Here is a 21,284-nt window from a genome sequence, read left to right on the forward strand (position 1 = left end):
AGACAATACTTCTGAATTGAATAATGTATCCAGGTGTTACAGAAATACTAAAAACAAAAATCAACATAAATTCATCTTCAGTAAACTGAAGCGCTACAGACTTGTCTGTGCTAGTACAATTGATAATAAACATGTATCAATGTTTATTTTGATACTTTGGTTGACTGTGTGCTGGAGGTTCCATTGCTTAAAATACAAGCTGTATAGTGACTCAAAAAGCAACATACATTCATGCAATTGAATTTCTTTCAAAATGTACCCTTGTGGCCAAGAGGGCCAAAAGCATCCTGGGGTGCATTAAGAAAAGTGAGTCCAGCAGGTCTGAGAAAGTTCTCCCCCTCTACTCTGCCCTGGTGAGACTGTGTCCAGTTTTGAACTCCCCAGTTCAACAGAGACAGGGATGTGCTGGAGGGAGTCCAATGGAGAGCTGCAAGGATGATTACAGAACTTGAACATCTCTCCTGTGAAGAAAAACACAGAGAACTGGGGCTATTTAGTCTTGAGAAGGCTGGAAGGGGATCTTACCAGTGCCTATAAATATCTGAGGGCTGGGTGTCAAGATGAAGGTGATAGTCTCATTTTGGTGGTGCCCAGTGATAGGACAAGGAACAACAGGTACAAACTAGAACACAGAAGGTTCCACCTCAACACGAGGAGATACGGTGAGGGTCACTGAAACAGGCTGCCCAGAGAGGTTGTAGACTCTCCTTCTCTGGAGATATTCAAAACCCACCTGGAAGGTATGGTGTGGCCACCTGCACGGCCTGCCCTAAGTGATCATGCTTTGGAGGAGGGCACGACTCAATGATCTCTGGGGGTCCCTTCCAATCCTTAACATTCAGTGACAAATGAATGGTATGTCTCTGCCCTTTCTTCTTCTTTTTAAAGGTAGTTGACATCGGCATCTGTTGGGCTCCAAACCCCTCTTCCCCCATCTCCATCAGCGGAGGTTTAAATGGGGAAAGACAACGGCACGAAATTGCCTTCCCCTTTGCCTGGGGACAGGTAATTAGTGTCCATTCTTCCCGCCAGGGCGGAGGTTCCTTCCCTGTGGGGGAAGTCTGCTGGGTTTGGGAGCTATGATTAAGCAGGGTGCTCCGCACCCATTATACATTGGCCTTGGACACATTGCCTAGAAACACCTTAAATAGAGTGGCCAGAAAGTGATGGTGGCTCTCGCCATCATCTTGTTCCTGCTCCTGTCCTCGCTCTCGCTGTTCTGCTCCGACTCCTGCCTTCATCTCACTTGCTCCACTCGGACCTGGCTTTTCCCCAGACCCTGCCTGCTGCGGAGCGACCCTAACTGTCGTGAAACCTATGGGTTTCTTGCAGTGCCACTGCCCACGAGTTTTGCCTCGTAGCAGCCGTGTCTATGGACACTTTGATTCTGGCGGGTCCTTCTCCTTTGGATCGTGTTGCATTATCCACAAAATGGATTATAAAATCTGCAGTTCTGGAGCCTGCCACCAACGAGAGACCTAGGGACCGACGTCAAATTCCTGCTCCGTCCTCGTGAGTACAACCTGGTGTTCTCATCGGCTTTCCCAAGGTTCCTGGCTCGCCTCTGTTTATAAGTGGGGTGAAGCTTTTGTGGCTTAGCCTTTTCCTTTTTCTGAATTCTCTGATTCGTACTGAAGTTGCCCATGAGGATCCTGGTAAAATTCATAACCGAATAGAACCTATAAATAATGTAATAAGGTCCACTACGCTGTGGACCTGGGTTCGCTGGTAGTCCAGGCACTGGGCAAATCTGCAGTTTATGAGGATAAAATTCAGATTTTGGAAAAGGAATTAAGGGACGAAAAGGCTCAAAACCAGAACTTGTGGAAAACTATGGTCATGCAAATTAAAGCATTTGCCGATGCCTTGAAGGCACTGATGGATGCAAGAGCCATGCTGGGCTCAGCAGACGTCTCGCCAGCGACCGCCCCCCTCTGCACATGAATTTAGTGACTTGGGAACACGGGAGCAGCAACAGTCTTTTTCCTTGGATAATGCTGGTGAAGCTGGCCCTAGTGAGTCATGCGGAAAAGACTCTTTTTACTGAGGACCCCGTAGTGTCTGTCCCCACACCATGGAAATCTAAAAATAAGCCAGGCGGAAAGTCCAAGTCCAAACCTGAGAGGGACTGTCCCATGGTGAGCTACGGGGAAAGTTCTGAGGAGGACATTATTGGACAGAAAAGTGTGCGTGCAGTGACCAAATCAGAGGTCTCGGACCGTAGTGGTAAGTGTGGTGCCGTGACAATTACACGCACAACTTGCTAACTTTCAGTGTGCAAGGGAGCCAAATGACTCTGTGGCGGATTATGTTTATCGGGCACAGGGCGAGATAAAATTTCTGGACTCAGAAGAAGCGGCCGGGGATTGGAGCAAAGACGTCTTTTTGACTCGCTAGCCGGAAGGGTCACATAGCCTCACTGCACAAGTGGTATATTGGGCCAGCAGTTTTCGTCCGGTTTACAGGGGCGAACCACTAAAACTGGAGGCTACCAGCTCCTCTGAACTGACCAGGGCACTTCGTAGGCTTGCCCTGCGTACAGGCAATATATGACAAGGAGAAATACGAATCCTCGTTAAGCGCGCCAGTCAACCCTGACAGCTTACATCCGCTGATGGCGTGGGGTTGGCCTGTGAGTTCGCAGGGACGTGCCTCAGCAAATATGGAGGCAATCAAGAAAGCGACCGAGAAAAATCGCAAATCGAAAGATGCCCTGGAACATGTCATGACATGGACTGAGCTGTTGCTGGATTTGTCCGCTCACGGCCACAAATTAGGCTTCTGCGATCGCGGAGGGAAACACTCTGGCAAGGCAAGCTATAGCAGTACCGGATATGCTGCCCCTGAACATGCTGCCCCGGGCAGTTCGGGTTGTAAAGCTGTCCCCTCCCCCTGGCAGCCCAGATACGTACGGGCGCTGCCGGCCCGGACAAAATGGGCAGGGACCAGGGCAAGCGGAAAAGTGATCCGCATGGAGCCCGCAGGTCTTACTCACCCCAAGAGGGGTGGTGTAAGTAGGCGCTAGGTTTGGGAGTGCCGAGGTAACCTTAAAGGCAATACGTGACTGGCAAATTAAAATTTTAGTGCTCTCCTTAAGAAACAAAAGCGGGTTTAGCTGCTGCAAGCCCTGGAGCCGCAGCACCCCAGCGGCGGCGCCTGCCACTTCTCCAGAGAAGGGAGTTAACCCTTTTACTGCCTAACAGCAGGAGACTAAGGGAGACGCACCAGCACCAGCACATGCAAATAACTGATACCAGTTGGAGGACAGCAAGGTGATGGAGGACACCACTACACTCTCAGTTCTCCCACTTACTGTTCTGGTTTCTCAGAAAAGATCCTAATAGTTCCCACTAAAACAGTTTTTTTTCCCCCCACGTTTTTCCAGGAAGAGAAGATAAATTTTAAGTGGAATTCTTCTACAAGAGATTTATTTCCAATGTGTGTGAGCACAAGAACTCATCTGCATAAGCCTGTCAACTGTTGTTAGAAGGAAGGAAATTTGCTAGTATAGAGCACAGAAACTGTGCTTGAGGTTTTTGTTTGATGTACTGTCATCAAGAATTTAGTTTAGTTTTTTATCTAAATACATGTAATCTAATACTAGTTACTAGTAGTAATACTAATTTACTAAAATCCAACTAAACAGATGCTTTGTTAGGTTTTTCTGTTGCAAATTCCTCTACCAGTGTTGTACCAACTCTCTTTCTGAACCTTTTTCTTTTAAAATAGTATGTTATAAAGCTTCTGTATTTTGAAACAGTAGCTGTTTTCAGTCCAGTTTGTTAAGATTATGGTGCAGTGCAGTGGGGAAATTCAACAGGAGGTAATGCAGTCTCCTTCAGCTTGCTCTCCATTGCCCAAGCTTTCAGTAAAATCAGTCAGCTAGATGCACTAGATGTTGCTTATGAGTGAAATACTCAAAGCAAACTTTTAGAAGAGTTTATGTCATGTAGCTAGAGGGAGAGTGGGGAAGCTTCCCTCAGGAAGCAGCCTAGGAATTTGTATGAAATTAATTCTGCTTGGGAAAATCGCACATTCAGTTTTGAACTGGTTGTCTGATAAAGATTGGTAGGTAAAAGAATTTGCATCTACCTAAAATGGCAAGTCTGACCTATGGGACAGTAGCTCATGCTAGGTTTTGACCTGTAGTGGTGATACGTGGACCTGGGAATGTAGTGCAGACAAGTCTGAGATCACAACCAGGAGTGTAAAGGTGGGTGATGCTTGGTAAACCATGTACACTTTGAGTGCTGTTCATAGTGTGTTACATTTTTAAAAACACTTCAAAAACTACTTCTTTCTTATAAACTGAAGACCTCAGCTCACTCTCTTCTTGCTCTCTGCTCACACTGGAGAATATAGAGATGGGTACAAGGAGTTCTGTGAGGAGTGACTGTCAGAAGTGCTATGAAGAGGGGATGGCTGGTGGTCTGAGGATGTAGAAGCAGGGGGATGAGGGAAATATGAAGATGTCCAAGGTACAGCTAACCTTGGAACGATGTAGAAATTAGGAACGGAACTGAATGTATTTGATCAATCAAGCACAAGCACAGGGAATTCTGCTGCTACAACTACAGGTTATAAAGTTGTTTAGCTACTTTAAAATACAAATTTAGAGCTGTACTCTTGAAAGTTACTTAATATGCTACCTTGACCATAGCAAGGCTTTTTGGCACTGTCTCCCATAACATCCTTGTGAGCGAGCTCAGGAAGTGTGGGATAGAAGAACAGACAGTAAGATAGATTAAGAACTGGTTACACAATAGAGTCCAAAGATTGGTGATCAGTGGTGCCAAGTCCATCCGGAGAGCTGTAGCTACTGAAGACCCCCAGGGATCAGTGCTGGGTCTGGTCCTATTCAATATCTTTATCAGTGACATTGATGATGGCACAGAGTGTCTGCTCAGCAAGTTTGTGACAGTATGAAACTGGGAGCTTAGCTGATACACCTGGAGGCTGTGTGACCATTCAGCAAGACTTGGACAGACTGGAGAGCTGGGCAAAGAGGAACATAATGAGGTTCAACAAGGGTAAGTGCAGAGTCCTGCACCAGTACAGGTTAGGAGGTCATCTGCTGAAGAGCAGCCCCATGGAATAGTACCTCAGAGTCCTGGAGGACAAGAACTTATCCATGGGACAGCAGTGTGCCCTTGTGGCCAAGGTCAATGCTATCCTGGGGTACATGAAGAAAAAGGGAGGTTCTCCTCCTCCTCTACCCCATCCTGGTGAGACTTCACCTGTAATACTGCGTTCAGTTCTGAGCTCTTCAGTTCCAAGACAGACTACTTAGGAGAGTCCAATGGAGAGCTATAAGGATGATTATAAGGATGACTGGAGCATGTGCCTTATGAGGAAAGGCTGAGAGACCTGGGGTTTTTTTTGGTCAGGAGAAGAGAAAACTGAGAGGGAATATAATAAATGTTTATAAATATATGAGGGCTGTGTGTCAATGAGGAAGGGACAGCCTCTTCTCACTTGTGCCCTGTGACAGGACATGGGGCAATGAATGCAAACTACAGCACAGGAAGTTCCAGCTCAATATGAGGAAGAACTTCTGTACTGTAAGGGTCACAGAACACTGGAACAGGCTCCCTAGAGAGGTTGTGGCGTCTCCTTCTCTGGAGACTGCCAAGACCCATCTGGATGTGTCCCTGCGTGACCTATCCTAGATTATATGGTCCTGCTCTGATGAGGTTGGACTGAAGACCTCCAGAGGTCACTTCCAACCCCTAAGATCCTGCATGGTCCTGCCATAAGCTAAGAAAAGCTGGGAGGATGTTTTCTTTCTATGAATTTCAAACAACTGGACAAGCACATCCTAGAGTGCTTAGCTGATGGGTTTGGTGATTGAGAAGGGGTTTTAATTTTGTGGTGTGCTTATTTCTTCATTTGTTTTTTCTGAAGCATCAGATTTTGGCTTATGGTGGAAACAGACTGATGGATGTAAATCACTGATTTGACCTGTCAGCACAAATTCTGTGTCTTTACAGTGACAGCAGATCATGGGGATTGTGCTGGAGTCAAAGATCCTTGTATCACTTTAAGTACAGCTTTGTCACTAGTCCACAGTCTTATCTTTGATAACCAGAAATAATTTTCTGGTAGGGAAGGTCTGGGAAAAACCTGAGAATAACCATAGAATGCTTTATAAGTTTAATATTAAATTAGTAATATCTAATTTTTTAATAGTGATCTCTGTTTTGAAAGATCTGGATTGTGCTTAATCAGAAGAGAATGAAGGAGCAAGATAAGGTAGGATAAAAATTGATGGGGAAAACAAGTTGGTGTGGGTGAGCTTGCACCATATCGTGAAGCTGTTTTATCCAGCACTAGAATGTGAGTCATCTTAATGTTAAATACAGAAGTCTGAGTGAAGTGCATTATTGGGAGTAGTTTTCCATTTCTTTCTTCCCTGAGGTGACTGCATCCATAAACTCAACTGCAGACTGGAAAGGAACAGGGTTTGGGCATTCTGGATTTACAAGGGATAAGAACCAGTGCTAAACTTCACTGCTTTTTTCCCTTGTCAGTTAATTTTGTCCAGTTGTTTTGGACAGAATGGGAGACAGAAAAAAAATAAAGTTGTTTTCCACTTTCCATCAATTGAGTGATGAAAATAAAGAGACAGTTTGAGTTACTTAAGTACAGGTTCGCAAAGTGTAGTTGCTTTTGCCAATCTTCAGATTCAAATGTTTGTCTGTTTTGGTTACTTTTAGGTCTCATTTTTCGGCTTTTCTCCTGAAGCCACCTAAAATTTTCTTTTCCATGAAGGTGTAAATGGGTTATAATGGAAGGGCAGCCATTAGTCTAGTCCTTAGGCACACTCAGAAGTTCATCAACTTTCAATTATCAGATTAATTTTCCAGAGGAAGTGCTTTTCCATAATTACAATTACCTGTTCCCTGACAATCAGACAATCTTGTCTTGTATTTTCTTCATCAAACACTTTATATTCTGATTAATTAAGGTGGGAGGGTTTTGTTAGTTGGTTTTGAGAAATAGTTTAAAACATTCACAAGTGCCTGCAAATGTTCATTTCCACTTCAAAAAAGGAATTTTGGTTGAAATTGTTTATAAATAATGGAAACAGGTTGAACATGTCTTCTGCAGATTTTTCAAATTAAAACAAAGTGTGTCTTGCAAACTCTTGGTCTTTGTTTTTCTAGAATTTAGATGGCTCCATCCTGGCCTGTGTTGGCATGTTATTTGTTTAGTATTGCACAAGCATATGAAGTAACTGTTTAATATCTAACATAATAATAATTGCTTGGCAGCGTAGTCACAAAATGTCTGTTTTGTATGTCACTCTAAAAATCTGTAGGTTTTTTTTATTAGCACATAACAGTTGCTTCAAATATATATTCAGACCATGTTTGCAGGGACATCAAACAACTTAGTGGTACTGCTTTTGTAGTAATTTTGACTTTGTCTTAGGTAATTTCTTGAAAGGCTATTAACTGTGACATTTCTGGGATATACTCTAGAGATGTTAGAACTTGAATTGCCTAAGCAGTGTTGAGCTGTCCTGCCACTGCTTCTAGGAGATGGTTCTTTTTTTAAGTATGCATCTTGTCAGTGCATTCACAGAAATGGACTTTGGTTACATTTATTTCATTTGGACTGCTAAAATGCACCTTTCCTGGAACGTGGCCAGGTGAAGGTGGCATGAAAATTGTGAGGGTTGAAATGAAAAATGGTTGAGAGAAGGTACATACTTATGTAACAACCACTTCAAGGAATTGTTATTTGCAAGTAGTGATGATGGGCATTTCTGATAAAATGTGAACTCGACAACACCTTTGAGATTTTGTGTATGCAGAAGTCTGTAACATGAGTTTTGTGTATTCTTCTCTCTTAGAAATTTTCCTTTGTTTTGAGTATTTCCTGGTTGTGAAAACCTGTGCTAGAATGTCTTACATTTTACATTTTGTGTAAGTTCTTCCTCCTGAACCGTTATTATGTGTCTTAAACATATATGCTGTGCATCAGCATGACCATTTCTTGTTCACCTCAGCTGATGAGTGCTGGCCCTGGCTAAGCTTTTTTCTGATACCACTCTCCACTTCCATTAATGAAAGTCAGTAATGCATGGTACACAAATTCCTCAAGTCAAAATACAGACAGGGTGTTACTGTGTCTTAAAACATGTTTTTCATCATTAACTTTTTATTTCCTTGACAGCAATAGTAAGTTTTGGTTATGTTTCCCTCTTTCTCTTGCAGATGTGTGTCAGAAAGTACAGTCTGTATGAATTTGTTGTTGTTGTTCCCCTTTTGTAGTTTTAGTTGGGATTCAAGACTACATTTTCCATGCTGTCCTCTACACCTTCCATCTCATCTTAGAAAACAGCTTGGTCTTTCAAATCCAGTGTAGTGTGCAGTTTCATTTGCCAGCAAAAAAAAAAAAAATAATAAAATTGAGAGGTTTTCAGAGATGAGACAGCATTCTGAATATTTGAGCAGATGTTATTATATATACTGTCTGTCTTTAAAGTGTAGTGGCAATATCCAGGGAATATCTGTGTTATGGGCTCTTTGCACTAAACCATGGGAAATGCAAATGGAAAACAAAGGAAAGGAGAGACTGTCAGAGTCCAGTACTTTCTGATCAGGCTTTTTTAGATACCTGGAGGTATACCTGGAGGGTGTCATGTTTAATATCAGATTTACTTATTTGAAGGTAGTTGTTAAAAAGTTGATCTTACTTGGACTATATAGCAGAATGGTAAAAAACATCCTGAAAACACAATCCAAATGTAAGGTACATTTGGCAGAGTATACCAACTGTAATACTTAGTTCAATGACAATACCATTGTGATTCTCACTGCCAGTCTCCATAACACTGTCATAATGCTAAGCAGCCCCAGTCTTACTAGGAAGGCATCCATGGGTTGAAGCCAGCTCAAGCCCATTGCCGTCTTTACAATTATTTTGCTAATTTTCTGGGGTTTATGTGCTATGTTGTACTGACCTGCATGTACATCTCCATTGTTGACCTGGCTCAGGCGGAAATTCACACTCTTTTAACACAGGGATAAACCTTTCCATTACCATCTGATCCATTCAGTTGTTGATGGCTGTTCATCTGAAAGGAAGACCACCATCAAGCCTCCTTGTTGCTGAGATCAAGTGAACTTCTTTGCAACTACTGTGATCAGTCCCATCCTGCATTATTATCAATGACCTAGGTGAGGGAATAGAGAGAACTGTCAGCAAGTTAGCTGGTAACACAAGACTGGGTGGAGTGGCTGACACACCAGAGGGTTGTGCTGCTATTCAGAGAGACTTAGACAGGCTGGAGAGTTGGGCAGGGAGAAATTTAATGAAGTTCAACAAGGGCAAGTGTAGAGTCTTGCACCTGGTAGAGAACCCCATGTATCAGTATAGGTTGGGGACTGACCTGTTGGAGAGCAGTGAGGGGGAAAAGGACCTGGGGTTCCTAGTGAATGGGAGGTTGACCACAAGCCGGCAATGTGTTCTTGTGGCCAAGAAGCCAGTGCCTTCTGTATTAGAAGGGGTGTGGTTAGTAGGTCAAGAGAGGTTCTACCCTCTACTCTGTCCTGGTGAGGCTGCATCTGGAGTATTGTGTCCACTTCTGGGCCCCTCCGTTCAAGAAGGAGAGGGAACTGCTTGAAAGAGTCCAGTGCAGAGCCATGAAAACTATTAGGGGAGCAGAACATCTCCCTTATAAGAAGAGACTGAGGGAGCTAGGTCTCTTTAGTTTCAAGGAGACTCAGGAGTGACCTCATTCATGTTTATAAATATGTGAAGGGTGAGTGCTGAGAGGATGGAGTCAGGCTCTTCTCGGTGATGCCCAATAACAGGACAAGGGGCAATGGCTGGAAGCTGAGGCACAGGAAGTTCAGTTTTTCACTGTGAGGGTGATGGAACACTGGAACAAGCTGCCCAGGGGGGTTGTGGGGTCTTCCTCTCTGAAGATATTCAAAACCCACCTGGGTGTGTTCCTGTGTGATGTGGTATAGGTGATCCTGCTCTAGCAGGGGAGTTGGACTAGATGATCTTTCAAGGTCCCTTCCAGCCCCTAACATTCTGTGATTCTGTGAACAAATAAATTGTCTTCTGATGTTTTTATGCTTTGTATTGATACATGGGTTACTATCTCCATGATCTTGATGCTTTTATGGCTCCCTTGATATGTCAGAAGTTATGTTTCTCAAAACATCTGTTCCCAAGCTGATTTGCAGCAGGACTATAGGCAAGAAAGCCAGGAAACAGGAGAAAAAAGTTAAGATTAGTTCTTTAATTTCATAGAGAAAGATGTGCTTAAGTCCTGTTCTCTGTTGAAAATAGCAAACATGGAGTGAGCACAAACGGTTTTAGCTTGTGAATCAGACTTAGTGATGACGGTCACAGTTCACGATGTCAGGGAAAAACCCTGAGGGTAAGAGTAATTGTACTGCTCTGCAGTACTTTTAACCTATTGTCTTTTCAGCATTCTCCTTCATTGCTCTTTGTGTTTTTGTATTATTTTATTCATGGCCTCAGAGCACCTCCAGTAATATGTACTGCAGAAATGATAGTAGTCCCCTGCTTCCTTGGCATTCAGTTCATATTACTATCACATCCACTTTTGCATTCTACTCCCCACAGAATTCTTGAGAAACCTGACTGCCAGCAAATACTGGCTTTCATTATACCCACATCAAATATTTCATGAAGCCCAGCACCAAAAGCTGTGTTTAAAGTACTGTGCAAAATACACACCATTAAATCATGCCTACAGTAATGTATGAGATATTTGTAGAAGCAAGTATAACGGAGAAGAGAGGAGGCTTGAGAGTTCAGGAGCTTGGTTTTCCTAAGCTTGCACTTACTCTTTTTAGTTATTGTCCCTTTCAAAACTTAGCTGTATCATGGTTTGCATTTTAAAGACAGCATGCTATGCACAGTTTTTAATAATAGATGCAGTTGTTAATGATAATAATTATTCTGTATTTAATATATAATAACTTGGCAGAATAATAATGGGTATAAAATGTGGCATATGCATGTTTCAGTAAACAACTACTATTGTTCTTATGAAAAAATGTCATAGAAATTATAGCTTCTAACTGAAGATAGTAATGTCTTTTTTATTAATACTATACATCTAATTTGTTTTCTGAAAGAATTCTTATTTCCTTGGATGATGTTGGTTAGCTTGTCTTATCCCTTGTAAGTAATTGCTCTCACCTGCCTTGACCTTGCATATCCCATTGGATATGTTCAGCTACAACAGCGTCACATAGGGCATTTTTTTCCTGGTGAAATTCAGTAGTAGCTATATTGGATCAGAGTAAAGTTTCTGAACAACACAGGCTTTGTCAATGAACTGCTTTCTCTGTGTGAATTGGTTCTCTGTGGGAGCAGTTTCTTAAAGAGTTCAGACCAACAGGCTTTACAAACAGAAATCTTGCTATCAGCTGTACAAAGTTTTACGAAGCGCTGAGTTTTTAAATCTCTTTCATGATCTTGTGTCATTAAGAGGCAGCCCACCTTAAACTACAAATGGTGTTAGGACATTTGATAACATGTCGTCACCAAGCCAGCTGTGAAGCGATTGATACTGTAATACCTGTGCAGTTTTCTGTGGAAGGAAGGCCTTCTGCTGAAGACCAAAAATACTTAAAAGATATTCAGAGTATTTCTGGATTTTGTAAGAGATGTCAGCATACATACTTGAAAGAAGCTATGTAGCATATGTCTATACCATGCCTGGATTACTGTTCTTACCTGATGCCTTTAGTGTAACAATGAATTGGATATTAGGGACAGGAAGAGAGTCTACAAGATGAACAAAACTCTTTAAAGAACTGTTCTTGATTTCTAAGCTAGCTAACTAATGTAATTTAGATGACTTTAAGTTATCCAGTCTGCTATTTATTTTCACATGCTATCAGTTGAATGTAGAATGTATCTTTCATCAAGACAAGCCACTGCAGAAAGAAAAACAGTTCAGATTATTCATGTGTGGCTTCATTGGACTACAATCATTGAAAATCAGTGACTTCAGACTAAGAACAAGAACTACAGAGCAGTAGCTGAAAGTGGAGTAAGCTTTAGTTGCAAAATAGTAATTAATGTTATGGATGGAGTTATTCCCTTCATCAACCTCATAACCTTTGTTAAGTGTGAAAACATCAAAACACAAAATACCTTCTTCTGTAATACAAACCTGCATCAACATTAATATTGTTTTATGACACAAGACTCCAGCTACTTCTTATTAAACTAGCATTAGTGCTAACATAGCTGAATTATACTTAATTGTATTTGTCCTTATAATGTGTTTTCTGATGAAGAAATATGTGTGCCATGTGGAGAAAATTCGTGGAAGAACTATTTAGTTGCATGTGGATTTTTTAAAGACTTTATTATTAGGCTGAAGTTTCTATTAACTACTGTAGAAATCCACAGATACTGTAGCTGCTGTATGACAATGGATCTTCTTTTAAATGCTACTGCTACATGGTTTATGAACTGGCTGATTTGCTTCTTTCTTTTTGTCTTCCAGCTTCATTTAGCAGCCCTGGCTTCATTAAAGGGAGATATAGTGGCGCTTAATAAACGCCTTCAACAAACAGAAAGGGAGCGTGACCTGTTGGAAAAGAAATTAGCCAAAGCACAGGTGAGAAATAGTTTAAAATTCTGAAGATAGTACTCATTTTGTGTAGTCCTTGTTTTTCAGAGAGGAACATGGTATATGAGAAGAGAGTAAAATGCCTGAACAGTGTCACAAGTGTGAATTTTAAGTCTGCAAGAAGCATAGTTTCCTTGTTTTTTAAGTTTTGTGTCCTGATGATGCTCTTCTAAAAATATCAGGAAAGCATTAGATTAATTTTGTTTTGAATCCAGCTTAAGCAGTGACTGCTTTGAAATACTTTAGAATGTAAAAATTTCATCCTTATTGTAGTGGATTAGGTATGTGATTGAAAAGCCTTACACTCCTGGGTGAGACTTAAACACAGCACAAATTAACACTGATCAAAAGCTGTTTCCAGCTGGCAGTGCTTTGGTGGTATGTGAGGAATTTTTTGTGACCTCAGACTAACTTCCAATAAGCCAGTTTGTCTATATCTGTGTGGAAAACACAGTCGATGGAAATCCAAGGGATTTTGAAGAAGAATAAAGTCTGATTTCTAGTGTTTGACAGCTCTTAAAAAAAAAAGCTGCTCATTTTTTTCAGATCAAGATAAATGCAGAGAGGGATATGCAAACATGCAAAACTGAACTATTGTTCATATTTCCTTTCTAAATGAAACCTTTCTTTTCAGATAATGTCATTCTGGCAAACAGCTTGTATAAGTACTTTAAGTTTTACAATTCAAATTACTTACTCATACTTGCATAGAGACAGTCATACCATAATGTCTGGTAAAGTGTAGCATTGCATTTGCTGCCCAGGAAGGTTGTGAAGCCAGCTGGACCCTGTCTTGGGGCAGCCTGTTTTAGGTCATCCTCCTTCAGTTAGGTAGAGGGTTGGATGAATGACCTCTAGAGGTTCCTGTCAAACTCAGCCATACTGTGATTTTGTGAATTTATCAGTATTTGGTGTATTTTGGTAGGGGTCTGTATCTGTGTATTACTTAATTCAAAGAGTTTTACTTCCTTCCTTCAAATATATTGTGGCCTTGTCCCCATTTCCTGATGTTTTTTTCAGATACCTTTAAGGTCTTAGAGCTTTGGAGACCATCAGTGAAACATTCAGAATAAAAAACACTTTCATGTTTTTTTTCCCCTCTAGATACATGAATCAGAGCCACGTTGGGAGTTAATACTGTTTATCAGCTATAATGTGAGAGCCTTTTCTAATTTTTACTGCATTCAGACATGCAGTTTGGTACAAGGCTACATTTGATAATCAGTAAACACTCAGATGGATCCACTGTATCCAAACAATTCACATTTTTCCTTATGACTACACTGACTTTGTTGCAATTTATAACTCTTCAGGGTCCTGTGCTAACCACAGTTTTTTGATGGTGTATTATTTCCAGGTCTTTGTTTAAAAATACCCTCTCTCAACCAATGAAAAGTGCCTTAGAGGTGCTCCCATACAGAAATGAATCCCCATTGATAGTGGCTTAGATTAAGGATCAGTCTTTAATCCCAGCTAACATGTACACATACTAGCACAAGATTATTTGGTGTTTTCTTTTGTGGTTATAAGTCTATGTAGTCCTCATTCTGTAATGCTGAGGTTTTTACATGATCTTGGGCAGGGTGCTTGTGAGCTCAAGTGCAGTGACAACTGTTGCCTGAGCAGTGAACACAAAAGTAGAAAGCTAGCTGTCATGCTAGCTTTCACGTAAAAATACTACTGGCCGGGCCCAGAGAGTGGTGGTGAATGGTGCCACTACCAGGTGGCAGTTGGTCACTACTGGTGTCCCCCAGGGATCAGTGCTGGGTCCAGTCCTGTTCAATATCTTTACTGATGAATGAGGAGATTGAGTCACCAAGTTTGAAGCAGGTCAGAGGTTGATCTGTTAGAGGGTAGGAGATCCCTGCAGAGGGACCTTGACAGGCTGGACAGATGGGCAGAGTCCAATGGCATGAGATTTTACACATCTAAGTGCCGGGTTCTACACATTGGCCACAACAACCCCATGCAGTGTTACAGGCTGGGGACAGCATGGCTGGAGAGTGGCGAGGTGGAAAGGGACCTGGGGGTACTGGTTGATAGGAGGCTGAACATGAGCCAGCAGTGTGCCCGGGTGGCCAAGAAGGCCAGTGGCATCCTGGCCAGTATTAGGAATAGTGTGGCCAGCAGGAGCAGGGAAGTCATTGTGCCCCTGTACTCAGCACTGTTTAGGCCACACATGAGTACTGTGTCCAGTTCTGGGCCCCTCAGTTTAGGAGAGATGTTGAGTTGCTGGAACATGTCCAGAGAAGGGCAACAAAGCTGGTGAGGGGTCTGGAACACAAGCCCTGTGAGGAGAGGCTGAGGGAGCTGGGGTTCCTTAGCCTGGAGAGGAGGAGGCTCAGGGGAGACCTTGCTGTCTACAACTACCTGAAGGGTGGTTGTAGCCCAGTGAGAGTTGGTCTCTTCTCCCAGAACAAGAGGACAGTCTCAGGCTGCACCAGGGGAGGTTTAGGCTGAGTGTTAGGAAGAAGTTCTTCACAGAAAGAGTGATTGGCCATTTGCATGGTCTGTCAAGGGAGGTGGTGGAGTCACTATCCCTGGAGGTGTTTAAGAGGGGACTGGATGAGGCACTTGGTGCCATGATTTAGTTGATTAGATGGTGTTGGGTGATAGTTTGGACTTGATGATCTTGAAGGTCTTTTCCAACCTGGTTAATTCTGTATTCTGTACTTTTTAATGAATAATTTCAATTTAGTGTTTTAGCTCTTTCCAATTCAATTTTCTTGAGGCCTCAAGTGCGCAGAAATTGTTTTGGGTATATATTAAATAAAATACATTCTTTCTTAAAGAATACATCACTGAGCAAGCACAACTCACATATTCAATGTGTTGGCTATGTTTAAGTACTAAGATAGATTCATGAAACCACTTTACTTTTTTGCCTTTTCCTAACTACATCACTTCCTATTAGATGCTCCAGTTAACATATATTTTTGTACTTTTCCTCCCATTCCACAGAGATTCATCCAAATTTGTATTGTGTATCATACTGTATCATCTTTTCTTCTACAACCTCTATCTTGTGCATTTCTTTCTCACTAATGTGAAACAGAATTTCAGAAGGTGTTGTAGTTTGGGCTGGGTGCCCTCTGCTACAGGGGTGTTTCCTGTGTCCAGAAGTCCATCCTAGTGGGTGGACTCAGGAAGTTAGGTATTTCTACCATAATCCCTTGCACCACTATAAATTTTGCGGTGGGGTCTGGCACTTCCTCTTTCCTTCCCTCTCCGAGACTTGGTAACTGGGGGAGAGATCTCCCGGCCATGGGCCTGATTGGGCCCAAGGCCACAGGGGGATGGGCAGTCTCAGGCCTGGCCAGCTGAGACTAGCCCAGCAGAGGGAGGGGGAAGAAGGAGCCCTGGGGGTTTTGGATGCACCCTCAGGTGGGGATGGGATCTTTCTTTGTCACTGCGCTTTGGGTTTTCTGTAACATTCACTGCTTTCTATTTAAACTTTCATCACTTTTGCAATCCGTTTGCCTGAGTCGTTATTTCTGCCTGTGGTGGGGAGGGGATCTGCCCCAACCCATTACATAAGGCATAAATTAAATAAGATGGCAGGGGGGTTGGAACTAGATGATCCTTGTGGTCCCTTCCAACCCTGACTGATACTACTATGATAAGATGTGTTTGAGGTTCTGCATAATCATATTCAGATGCTAGTGGATCAGTATTAAATCTATTCTGTATCTGGACTGTGCTTTTTAAGGCAGCACATGTTTCATTTCAGCTCAGTGGTAAATTTAATTTCATTTCAGTGGTAAATGCTCTCAGAAACAAATAGCTGTCATAATACACTTTTGGTAATACTATTTCCATTGTTTCATGAGGCATATGAGACCCTTTGAAAGAAAGAGTTAGTAATTTACAAAGTGCAGGTGATTTAGGGAACCACAATTCCAGTAGTAAATAACAAATGGCAAAGAAAGACAGTTGAATAGCCTGTGCTTAAAATTTTGTAACAAGACACAACTGATTCCTGGTTATCATATCATGCTAATTTCCAAAACTGCAGTCTGTGGAGATCTGCTGTAGCATTTGCCTACTCCCTTCTATTATTTCATAAAGAATGTTTGTATTGATGTACAGTTGGCCAACAGAGTGATCTCTTGAATGAAATTTTCTCTAAAGTACTGGTCAACCACAACTAAGGTCTTCTTCCAAAAATCTTCCTGTGGTTATGTGAAGGAAAGTAATGGTTTCTACTAGCTCTGTCTGGCACAGTATCTTGGCTTTGATAACAATAAACAGTGGATGTCTGAATGGAAAGTCTAAAAAACTCTGTACAGAGAGAGTGGTCCTGTTCATACTGCCCCATCTTTCTACCAAGATCTGTGATCAGGAGGGTGCACCACAGTTCATAGTGATCTGTGGTTCTAGAATTTGGCATCATGGACTTGTCTTTATACTAGTGTATACTGGTGTATATATTTGTGTTTATAAGTGTAATGGACCATCTCTTTAAATTCTGCCACTCCTCTCAGGTCCTGCCTGACCAACCTGATCTCCTTCTATGATCAGGTGACCCGCCTGGTGGATGTGGGGAGGCCTGTGGATGTAGTCTACCTGGACCTCAGCAAGGCCTTTGACACCGTTCCCCATAGCAAACTCCTGGCCAAGCTGTCAGCCCATGGCTTGGATGGGAGCACACTGCGATGGGTTAGGAACTGGTTGGAGGGCCGAGCCCAGAGAGTGGTAGTGAATGGTGCCACATCCAGCTGGCAGCCAGTCACCAGTGGTGTGCCCCAGGGATCAGTACTGGGCCCCTTGCTCTTTAACATCTTTATTGATGATCTGGACGAGGGCATCGAGTCCATCATCAGTAAATTTGCTGACGACACCAAGCTGGGGGCAGGAGTTGATCTGCTGGAGGGTAGAGAGGCTCTGCAGAGGGACCTCGACAGGCTGGGCAGATGGGCAGAGTCCAATGGCATGAGATTTAACACATCCAAGTGCCGGGTTCTGCACATTGGCCACAGCAACCCCATGCAGAGCTACAGGCTGGGGTCAGAGTGGCTGGAAAGCAGTCAGGCTGAGAGGGACCTGGGGGTGCTGGTCGACGGTAGACTGAACATGAGCCTGCAGTGTGCCCAGGCAGCTAAGAGGGCCAATGGCATCCTGGCCTGCATCAGGAACAGTGTGGCCAGCAGGAGCAGGGAGGTCATTCTGCCCCTGTACACTGCACTGGTTAGGCCGCACCTCGAGTACTGTGTCCAGTTCTGGGCCCCTCAGTTTAGGAAGGATGTTGACTTGCTGGAACGAGTCCAGAGAAGAGCAACAAAGTTGGTGAGGGGTTTGGAACATAAGCCCTACGAGGAGAGGCTGAGGGAGCTGGGGTTGCTTAGCCTGGAGAAGAGGAGACTCAGGGGTGACCTTATTACTCTCTACAACTACCTGAAGGGAGGTTGTAGACAGACAGATGTTGGTCTCTTCTCCCAGGCAAGCAGTACCAGAACAAGAGGACACAGTCTCAGGCTGCGCCAGGGGAGATACAGGCTGGATGTTAGAAAAAAGTTCTATACAGAAAGAGTGATTGCACATTGGAATGGGCTGCCTGGGGAGGTGGTGGAGTCACCATCACTGGAGGTTTTTAGGAGAAGACTTGACGGGGTACTTGGTGCTGTGGGTTAGTTGCTTGGGCAGAGTTGGATTGGTTGATGGGTTGGACGCGATGATCTTGAAGGTCTCTTCCAACCTGGTTTATTCTATGTATTCTATGTATTCTATGTATTCTATGTATTCTATGTATATCAGTAGAACAAGCATTTTTCGCCTCTGTGAGCCTGTTAGACAGGTTGATCATTATGGCTTATTCAGGTGATTACTTGTATTCTTGGTGAACAGCACCATAGCAGGTGTTTGTTTCAGCAGATCCTGAGGCACTGGGGCATCTCTTACCAACCACTGCTGCTGGTGGTTCTTTTTTTGTCCTTCGACTGAAAACTGCAAAGTCAACATAAAGATTTGCAGTAGTAACGGTCCTTGTGCTACGAAGTTGTGTTCATTAATAGGCAGTAGAATCGTATGTTGAGACAGTACCCTTTGGTTACAATATTTTCTCTTTTCATTCTTCTCACACTCTTTTTGCTCTTGTGGTTGTTTCCAGCATTAAGAGGTCAGATAAAGGTGTTTCCAGGCATTTTAATTGCTGCTGTAATTGAAATAACTTTTTTACTCGGTAGCAAAAACCAGCCAAGGGTCACTTACACCATGACCTATGCTGGAAACTTCTCTTCTGAGCTCAACAATTGCTCATCTTTTGCAGCCCCTCAGCGAATAATGCCAGTGTTTGCTTTCTCAGAGAGAGATGAGGAAGAGAGTGTAAGGTATTTATCTTAAGTTTGTGTGACTGACATGCAAATAATTGTGGGAGCTGAATATGTACACCTTGGAAAGAAACAGGAACTGGTGGCAGATCATTGTTCTGGAACTCAAAACCCAGAAACTAAAACATATGACAAAGAGGTTCAGTATCCAGAAGAAAAGCTTTAGCAATGGGTACCAAGACATACATTAATTTTCCCTTTTAAGCTTTAAAATAAATAAGCCATCATAAGGAGCAATCCCATATAACCAGAAGAATTTTCCACTACTGCATTTTGAGATTCATAATGAACTGTTTCCACTGTTTGGATGTTTTTGCCACTTTTAGTTGAGACATAGCTCTGCACTCACCTCCAAAGCATAGCAATCCTTTATAGCATCATGTCCCTTCTTTCCTTTCTGCCTTTTCCAGTTACTTTTGTCCATGATAATCCAAGAACCCTTTTAAAAATTCAAACATATAGTCTTATATTGCCAGGCTACTGGCTGTTCACAAAATATGTCTGTCACTAAAAGATGGTTATCTTGAGAAATGGCTGGAGAAAACAGAAAGAAAGTCTGGTAACATGGCTGAGTTTAGGTTTAGAAAAGCAGGATAAGCAACTCTTATTGCACCTAAATATTTTTTAAAGCTTTTGTTAAACATTTTCTCTTAAATTTTGTGTTATTTCTGCACTTTAAAAGTCATGGTAATTCTTCAGCCAGATACAATGGTAAGATGCAGAAACATAAGAAATAAGTTGTAGAATGGTCCTACAATAAACAGTCATTATAATCATGTTACTTGCCAGATAAATTCATTCTTCTAAAATGTAATAGAATAGAATAGAATAGAAAATACCAGGTTGGAAGAGACCTTCAAGATCATTGCATCCAACCCATCAACAAATCCAATCCACCTAAACAACTAACCCATGGCACCAAGCACCCATCAAGTCTCCTCCTGAACACCTCCAATGATGGTAACTCCACCACCTGTCCCGGGCAGCCCATTCCAATGGGCAATCAATCTCTGTATAGAACTTCTTCCTGACATCCAGCCTAAACCTCCCCTGGTGCAGCCTGAGACTGTGTCCTCTTGTTCTGGTACTAGTTGCCTCGGAGAAGAGACCAACATCCGTCTGTCTACAGCCTCGCTTCAGGTAGTTGTAGACAGCAATAAGGTCACCCCTGAGTCTCCTCTTCTCCAGACTAAGCAACCCCAGCTCCCTCAGTCTCTCCTCATAGGGCTTGTGTTCCAAACTCCTCACCAACTGCGTTGCCCTTCTCTGGACATGTTAGAGCAAGTCAACATCCTTCCTGAACTGAGGGGCCCAGAACTGGACACAGTACTCAAGGTGCGGCCTAACCAGTGCAGTGTACAGGGGCAGAATGACCTCCCTGCTCCTGCTGGCCACACTGTTCCTGATGCAGGCCACGATGCCGTTGGCCTTCTTGGCTGCCTGGGCACACTGCAGGCTCATGTTCAGCCTACCATCAACCAGCACCCCCAGGTCCCTCTGTACCTGGCCTCTCTCCAGCCACTCTGACCCCAGCCTGTAGCTCTGCATGGGGTTGTTGTGGCCAGTGTGCAGCACTCAGCACTTGGATGTGTTAAATTACATACCATTGGACTCCGCCCATCTGTCCATCCTGTCAAGGTCCCTCTGCAGAGTCTCTACCCCCCAGCTTGGTGTCATCTGCAAACTTACTGATGATGGACTCAATGCCCTCATCCAGATCACCAATAAAGATGTTAAAGAGCACTGATCCCTGGGGCACACCACTAGTGACTGGCTGCCAGCTGGATGTGGCACCATTCACCACCACTCTCTGGGCTCAGCCCTCCAGCCAGTTCCTAACCCATCGCAGTGTGCTCCCATCCAAGCCATGGGCTGACAGCTTGGCCACAAGTTTGCTGTGGGGGACGGTGTCAAAGGCCTTGCTGAGGTCCAGGTAGACTACATCTACAGGCCTCCCCACATCCACCAGGTGGGTCACCTGATCATAGAAGGAGATCAGGTTGGTCAGGCAGGACCTGCCCTTCCTAAATCCATGGTGGCTGGGCCTGATCCCTTGGACATCCTGTAAGTGCTGTGTGATTGCACTCAAGATCACCTGTTCCATAATCTTGCCTGGCACTGAGGTCAGGCTGACAGGCCTATAATTCCCTGGCTCATCCAACCGGCCCTTCTTGTGGATGGGCACCACCTTGGCCACCTTCCAGTCGTCTGGGATGTCTCCAGTGAGCCAGCACTGCTGAAAAATGATGGAGAGTGGTTTGGCCAGCACATCTGCCAGCTCTCTCAGCACCCTAGGATGGATCCCATCCGGTCCCATG

General features: G+C 43.3%; 1 protein-coding gene across 2 annotated transcripts in view; it reads left to right on the forward strand.

Moving 5' to 3' along the window:
• MCC (MCC regulator of WNT signaling pathway) overlaps window positions 1–21,284 on the forward strand; it is a 205,606-nt gene that overhangs the window by 83,599 nt on the left and 100,723 nt on the right. For both annotated transcript variants that reach the window (XM_054178593.1, XM_054178594.1), the window contains exon 2: window positions 12,515–12,628. In XM_054178593.1, the coding sequence (XP_054034568.1) occupies window positions 12,515–12,628 (114 nt within the window). The remainder of the gene's footprint in view (window positions 1–12,514; window positions 12,629–21,284) is intronic.

Source organism: Dryobates pubescens, chromosome Z, assembly GCF_014839835.1.
Source record: "Dryobates pubescens isolate bDryPub1 chromosome Z, bDryPub1.pri, whole genome shotgun sequence".
Classification (NCBI taxonomy): domain Eukaryota; kingdom Metazoa; phylum Chordata; class Aves; order Piciformes; family Picidae; genus Dryobates; species Dryobates pubescens.